A 7,500-nucleotide genomic window follows, 5' to 3' on the forward strand; every position below is an offset into this window, starting at 1 on the left:
CCTGAGACGAGGGAGCAAGCAGAAGGGGGGAGGGGGGGGAATAAATAAAGGTTAGCCCAGAACAACCCCATTCGTTTTCAATAGCTTAATAAACCAAAAAAAAGAGAATATATATAAAAAGAAGAAAAGTTGAAAGAAAAAAAAAAGAGATAAAAAGGGGAAAAGAAGAAGATGGTGTCGAACTTGACAAACCACAAATTACCCCGACAGTCATTCCAGGTTAGCCCAAATTGACTCCGGGGGGGCTAAACATAGGGAAGGGGGGGGGGGTGTGTAGTTTGATACTGTTACACCGGGAAGGGAGTGGCCATTTTTCCCATGTGAAGTCGGGACCAGTGTGTGTGTGTGTGTGTGTACTGTACTGCTCACAGAAAACCGCCACGAACACAATCTGAGCTATTAACTTTTATGGCCCGGTGGGTAGTACACTCCTGGGAGAGTTATGGCCTCAGTAGACAGGCACCACAGGACTGGAGAGTTGGCCGTGGTTCGTCGCTTTATCTGTCGTCTGCGTGGGTGGTTCACTTGCAAACAAGAAGACAAAAAAGAAGAAAAGTTGAAAGAAAAAAAAAAGAGATAAAAAGGGGAAAAGAAGAAGAAGATGGTGACGAAAACCACCTTGCAAGCTGGTTTCGTTTTGTTGTTATTGTTGATACTCTCTGTCTCTCTCTGTGTCTGTCTCTGTATCTCTCTTTCTCACTCTGTCTCTCCCAGTCTCTCTCTCTCTCTCATTGTCTCTGTCTGTCTGTCTGTCTGTCTCTCTCTCTCTGTGACCTCTTACACTGAAACTTTGTAAGCTGTGCTGACATCTTTACACGCAGACATTGCAAACCTTGTTGACCTCTTTACACGCAGACATTGTAAACCGTGTTGACCTCCTTACGCTCAGACATTGCAAACCGTGTTGACCTCTTTACACCTAGACACTGTAAACCGTGTTGACCTCTTTACACTCAGACATTGCAAACCGTGTTGACCTCTTTACACCTAGACACTGTAAACCGTGTTGACCTCTTTACACTCAGACATTGCAAACCGTGTTGACCTCTTTACACCTAGAGACTGTAAACCGTGTTGACCTCCTTACGCTCAGACATTGCAAACCTTGTTGACCTCTTTACACCTAGACGACTGTAAACCGTGTTGACCTCCTTACGCTCAGACATTGCAAACCGTGTTGACCTCTTTACACCTAGACACTGTAAACCGTGTTGACCTCTTTACACTCAGACATTGCAAACCGTGTTGACCTCTTTACACCTAGAGACTGTAAACCGTGTTGACCTCTTTACACTCAGACATTGCAAACCGTGTTGACCTCTTTACACTTAGACACTGTAAACCGTGTTGACCTCTTTACACTCAGACATTGCAAACCGTGTTGACCTCTTTACACCTAGACACTGTAAACCGTGTTGACCTCTTTACACTCAGACATTGTAAACCGTGGTGACATAATCGGACACACCACTTCCTCGCGGTATTTCAGGAACGCAAGGAGTGCATGATGGCTGCGATCGAGACAGGGCTCGTAGCTGTGCTGTAGTCTAGGGCTGGGGAGGGGGGCTGGGGGAGGGTGGAGGTGGGAGCGGGGGGTTGGGGGGGGGTGTCCACTGTTGTAGTAGTAGTAGTAGTCTGTATTGATTCTAACTGGGCCGAATCTACCCAGTTAACCCTATTTATCCCCCCCGCCCCATCTGACCTGGTCTGAATAACCCCTGTATCTATTACTAGGGAACTGGGGGTGGGGGGGTCAGTTCTCAGTGGTTGAAATGGACCTTCAGGGGTCAGTCAAGTATGTTTTGCATAAACCTTGGGGTTTATCATGGCTGGCCGCATTTGACCGCGGGGGTTAAGAGAAGAAAAGAAAAAAAAAGAAAAGAAAATGAAAATAACATACACACACACACACACACACACACGAACACCGGGTTATAACAGACTCACTTTGTTTCCACAGGTGAGTTAATAATAATGAACAGAACAGCGGTACGAACAGATTGCTACACGGTGTAAACGGTCTCGTATTGGGGAGGTTGTAACATCGTCAGTAAAATCAATTGTGCTTCTCTGTCGAGGTAAAGAACAGTTGGTTTGCAAAATATACACTGTTTGGGTTTTTTCTTCTTCCGTTTTCAGCACGATGTATCTCAGTGAAAAAAGTATGGAGGTAAAAGTTGGTTTGCAAATATACATTTTTTCTTCTTCTTCTGTTTTCAGCATGATGTGTTTGAAAAATTATCGAGGTAAAATTAACAAATAGTAAAGAGTGGTAACTCTCTCCACACACAAGGTACAAAAACATCAAACCAATGCTGCTCACGCTACCAAATCAGCTAGCACACAGGTAAATAAAAGGTACTTTGGAACAAACCCAGACACTTACCCGAAAAAAACGGAAGCGCTGGGCTTGCTCTTATACCGATCATTTGACATGTGCACACAGCAGCAATGACAGAAGAAATGTGCAAACACAAATGAGCTTTTATTCAAGACTGGCATAGCCTCTTTAATCCTGAACAGGCCACACAGGACACACGGACAATACAGAACAAACAATATCGAGGTAACAGTTGGTTTGCAGATACACAATGTGTACAATGTTGTTGTTTTAGCAGCACGATGTGTCTGAAAAAGTATCGAGGTAACAGTTGGTTTGCAGATACACAATGTGTACAATGTTGTTTTGTTTTGGGATGGATGAAAGATGAGGTAAATGGTTGAGAGACACATGCATGTTTGCCAAGACGAGAGTCGTGATGGGTAGTGGTTCGAATGCACACAGTGTACAATGTTTTTGTTTTGACTGTGAAAAAAATACGAGTCAGTGCGTTTCAATCAAATAAACGAGGTGTGTGCAGCACGATGGATGAAAAAGTAAACCCCATGGCAACGGGATGTAGTCCCGTGCAAATTACGTAATGAATCCTACTTGATGCATGAGTGGCACAATATGAAAGATCAGGCTGTACTAAGCGCGGGTCTTCTGCTGCTCGCTCCTGCTTCCACACTTGCTTTTTACTCTGTATGTCTTGTCCGAACGCAGTGACCTCTAGAGGAAACAAAACTTGAAACGAAAGACTTTAGTTAAGCACGTGTTTGCAAAGAAGTTGAAAACAGTTTGCATTCCAGCTACACAATCTTCTACATTTTTCTGTGTTTTAGTCTGACCATAGGTGCATAAAAATACAGAAAGAAAAAATAAAGGCAGAAAAGATTAGAAACAATGTTGGCTTGTTGTTTAGGACGCACTGTTCCTGGAGAGAGATTTACGAGAGAAAATTGTTTGTCAAGAAAAACACATTACAATAGTCTGTTGTTAACCCAGCACGTTGGATGACAAAAGTGTATCAGTAACAGTTAGTTTCCATCACCTGACAAAAGTTGTTTTCAGGAAGGCACACCTGTAAAAACTTATGGTAAGTTGGTTTGCAACTGCAAAAGTGTGGTACAATGAAGTTGATCATGAAATTACGCAGGAAGTGTCCTGAAAAAGTATGGTAAAGTTAGTGCCACACTTGACAAAATGATGTCAGTTGAGTTGTTGAAATATGGTCAGCAAGTGTCCTGAAAAAGTATGGTAATAAGTTGTTGACAAAGCATGCACAAGTGCTAACAAATTGGTGCTAAGTGATTGATAATACAGCACGTGTGTGATATGAAAAAGTATTTGTTTTAGCAGCACGATGTGTCTGAAAAAGTATCGAGGTAAAAGTTGGTTTGCAGATACACAATGTGTACAATGTTGTTGTTGTTTTACCAGCACGATGTGTCTGAAAAAGTATCGAGGTAAAAGTTGGTTTGCAGATGCACACAATGTGTACAATGTTGTTGTTGTTTTAGCAGCACGATGTGTATGAAAAAGTATCGAGGTAACAGTTGGTTTGCAGATACACAATGTGTACAATGTTGTTGTTGTTTTAGGTTTGCAGATACACAATGTGTACAATGTTGTTGTTGTTTTAGCAGCACGATGTGTATGAAGAAGTTTTACCACTACACGGACTACGATGGACTTCGGGGAATCGTCAAGTCCCGTGAGATACGGATGAGTCGTACTGGATCGCATGGACGTGGTACGTCTTGAAGTCAGGTTTTAACGGGCGCTCTCTCTGTCTCTCTCCCCCTCTCTCTCTCCCCCCTCCTCTCTCTCTCCCTCTCTCTCTGTGTCTGTGTCCTTATGAAACAATATAGATGTTTGATCAAAAATTTAAAGAAGAAAAGACATTTAAAAGCACGTGTTTGCCAATCAGCCACTTGAAAAGAAAACCACGTTTTGCATCATCCACCCCCCCCCCCCCACACACACACCTCTTCTCCCTCCCCTTCTCTCTCTGTTTCTCTTGGTCTGTACCCATAGGATAGGAAAAACAAATCAAAAATACCAAAAAAAAAAAAAAAAAAAAAGGAAGAAAAGAAAGAAAAAGGGTGGCGCTGTAGTGTAGCGACGCACTCTCCCTGGGGAGAGCAGCCCGAATTTCACAGAGAGAAATCTGTTGTGATAAAAAGAAATACACATACAAATAGTCTGCCGTTAACTCCATGACAGCTGATGACAAAAGTGCTAGTCAGTGAAGTGCCATCACCTGACAAAAGTGATGGTCAGTGAAGTGCCATCACCTGTCAAAACTTATGGTCAGTGAAGTGCCATCACCTGTCAAAACTTATGGTCAATGAAGTGCCATCACTTGACAAAAGTACTGGTCAGCTAAGTGCCATCACCTGACAAAAGTGATGGTCAACTAAGTGCCATCACTTGACAAAAGTGATGGTCAGTGAAGTGCCATCACCTGACAAAAGTGATGGTCAGCTAAGTGCCATCACTTGACAAAAGTACTGGTCAGTGAAGTGCCATCACCTGACAAAAGTACTGGTCAGCTAAGTGCCATCACCTGACAAAAGTGCTGGTCAGCTAAGTGCCATCACCTGACAAAACTTATGGTCAGTGAAGTGCCATCACCTGACAAAAGTACTGGTCAGCTAAGTGCCATCACCTGACAAAAGTGATGATCAGTGAAGTGCCATCACGTGACAAAAGTGATGGTCAGTGAAGTGCCATCACCTGACAAAAGTGATGGTCAGTGAAGTGCCATCACCTCACTGAGATAAGACTGAACCTACAGTCTGAATGCCTGTCTCCAGTCTTCATCTGAACTTCCTTGCCATTCAGACGGCTTTTACGGGTTTGTTTTTTTTTTTTCCCCCAACAAAATCATTTACATCGCATACAGCAGTAACTACACATACAGAATTCTTGATCATCTCAACAAGAGAAATCAATTTGTGGTGTGGAAAGACATACACAATACACGAAAATCACGGTCATGCAACATGTATGCATAAAAGACATAAAATGTTCAGATGTCAACCTTGGGCAATCCATTGCGTACAACCAGTTCTCACAATAGACAGTTTCAGTTTCTCAAGCAGGCGTCACTGCGTTCGGAAAAATCCATACACGCTACACTACATCTGCTAGGCAGGTTGCCTGACCAGCAGCATAACCCAACGCGCTTTGTCAGGCCTTGAGTGCGTGCTTATATATTTGTGTACCAATTACAGTGGATTTCTTTTTACAAAATTTTGCCAGAGGACAACACTCTCGTTGCCATAGGTTCTTTTTCAGTGCGCCAAGTCCGTGTGCAGGTGTGGAGCTGTTGTGTGCAGGTGTGGAGCTTTTGTGCAGGTGTGGGGCTGTTGTGTGCAGGTGTGGGGCTGTTGTGTGCAGGTGTGGAGCTGTTGTGTGCAGGTGTGGAGCTGTTGTGTGTGCAGGTGTGGGGCTGTTGTGTGTGCAGGTGTCTACTTCTGCCGGATGGCCCCGGAGAAGGGCAGACGTCGGATCGCCAGGAACAACTGGGACGGGGGTGCCAGTCGGGTGGAGGGCAAGGGACGGGTGGATTACGCCATAGCGGTCCTACTTCCCAAATGGAAGGTGAAGAAATACGGGTCCATTTACGTCTTCAAGGAGCACGTAGACCTGGACTACACGGACTTCAAGCTGTACTCCAAGTACAAGGATCACCGCGATCTTCTCGATGAGTTCACTGACTCTGACACTGACTCTGACTCTGACACTGACACTGACTCCGACTCTGACTCCGACTCTGACTGAGTTGGAGAGGACGCCACAAAACCTTGTAGTTTTGATATGGCGGTTTCTGGCGCTCGACCTGAAGATTGGAGCTGAATGTATCAGTGGATCGTTGCTTGCAGAGGGATGTAGCTTTCTCCTAGTTTTGGAGCAAGGAGGCTTTCCTGAGAGTAGGAGATAATGGTTTGTTTTAAGGATGGTTAGAAGTTGCTGTTGCTGTTGTTGTTGTTCTTCTTCTTTTTCTCCGCCTTCTCCTCTTTGCCCTGAATTTCCTCCAATGCATTGTTTTGTTTTCAGTTTCATTAAAATGTTCTTGGCACTTTATGTTGCATATGTTATGACCTCCTTCTTTAGGGACTCTGGTCTGTAATGGATAAATCATCCGTATCCGTACCCTCTATTTCTTCTCTGGTCTGTAATGAATAAATCATCCGTATCCGTACCCTCTGTTTCTTCTCTGGTCTGTAATGAATAAATTATCCGTATCCGTGCCCTGTATTTCTTCTCGGGTCTGTAATGAATAAATCATCCGTATCCGTATCCTCTATTTCTTCTCTGGTCTGTAATGAATACGTTCATCCACATCCGTACCTATGTTTCTTCTTCTCCTCATTCTTTCATTGACAATGTAGCAGCCATAGAACTCAGTCGCAGAAATCATGCACCTCAAAACAACGGAACAGGAACATGGAAAAGTATCGCTTTTAACTATCACTGACCTTTTTCATCTTGGGTGATGATGATGACGTCGATAATGATGATGATGATCACGTGGTGACAGAGGTGTGAGTAACACGGTGGATGAATCAGAAGGCTGTGAGTTGTCTCCAGGTGTAACTTGTTTCAGCGTTACTGGCTGAAGTGTTGGTCAGGTATACCTTTCCACACCTGCTGCAGAACTGTTTCCTACAATGTGAAGGAGTGGATCCGTCTGCTGATGATGATAATGACGACGATGGTAACTGTCATTGTGTTAACGTAGATTGTATCAAATCTTAATGCTGATTGATGTTATTTGATTCTATCAAATCTTAATGCTGATTGTTGTTATTTGATTCTATCAAATCTTAATGCTGATTGTTGTTATTAGATTCTATCAAATCTTAATGCTGATTGTTATTAGATTCTATCAAATCTTAATGCTGATTGTTGTTATTAGATTCTATCAAATCTTAATGCTGATTGTTGTTATTAGATTCTATCAAATCTTAATGCTGATTGTTGTTATTTGATTCTATCAAATCTTAATGCTGATTGTTGTTATTAGATTATATCCAATCTTAATGCTGATTGTTGTTATTAGATTCTATCAAATCTTAATGCTGATTGTTGTTATTAGATTCTATCAAGTCTTCATACTGATTGTTGTTATGGCTGCTGTCGCTGTAAAGATGATGGTGATAATTATG

General features: G+C 42.9%; 1 protein-coding gene across 2 annotated transcripts in view; it reads left to right on the forward strand.

Moving 5' to 3' along the window:
* The window catches only part of LOC143291776 (uncharacterized), a 10,100-nt gene that overhangs the window by 2,456 nt on the left and 144 nt on the right, over nt 1-7,500 (forward strand). The window contains exons 2-3 of one of the 2 annotated variants that reach the window (XM_076601926.1): nt 3,967-4,076; nt 5,796-7,500. The exon at nt 5,796-7,500 is cut by the window's right edge and continues 144 nt beyond it. In XM_076601926.1, the coding sequence (XP_076458041.1) occupies nt 3,974-4,076; nt 5,796-6,112 (420 nt within the window). In that variant the 5' untranslated portion in view covers nt 3,967-3,973 and the 3' untranslated portion in view covers nt 6,113-7,500. The remainder of the gene's footprint in view (nt 1-3,966; nt 4,077-5,795) is intronic. The other variant, XM_076601925.1, reaches the window with a different exon arrangement.

Source organism: Babylonia areolata, chromosome 17, assembly GCF_041734735.1.
Source record: "Babylonia areolata isolate BAREFJ2019XMU chromosome 17, ASM4173473v1, whole genome shotgun sequence".
In the NCBI taxonomy this organism is placed as follows: domain Eukaryota; kingdom Metazoa; phylum Mollusca; class Gastropoda; order Neogastropoda; family Buccinidae; genus Babylonia; species Babylonia areolata.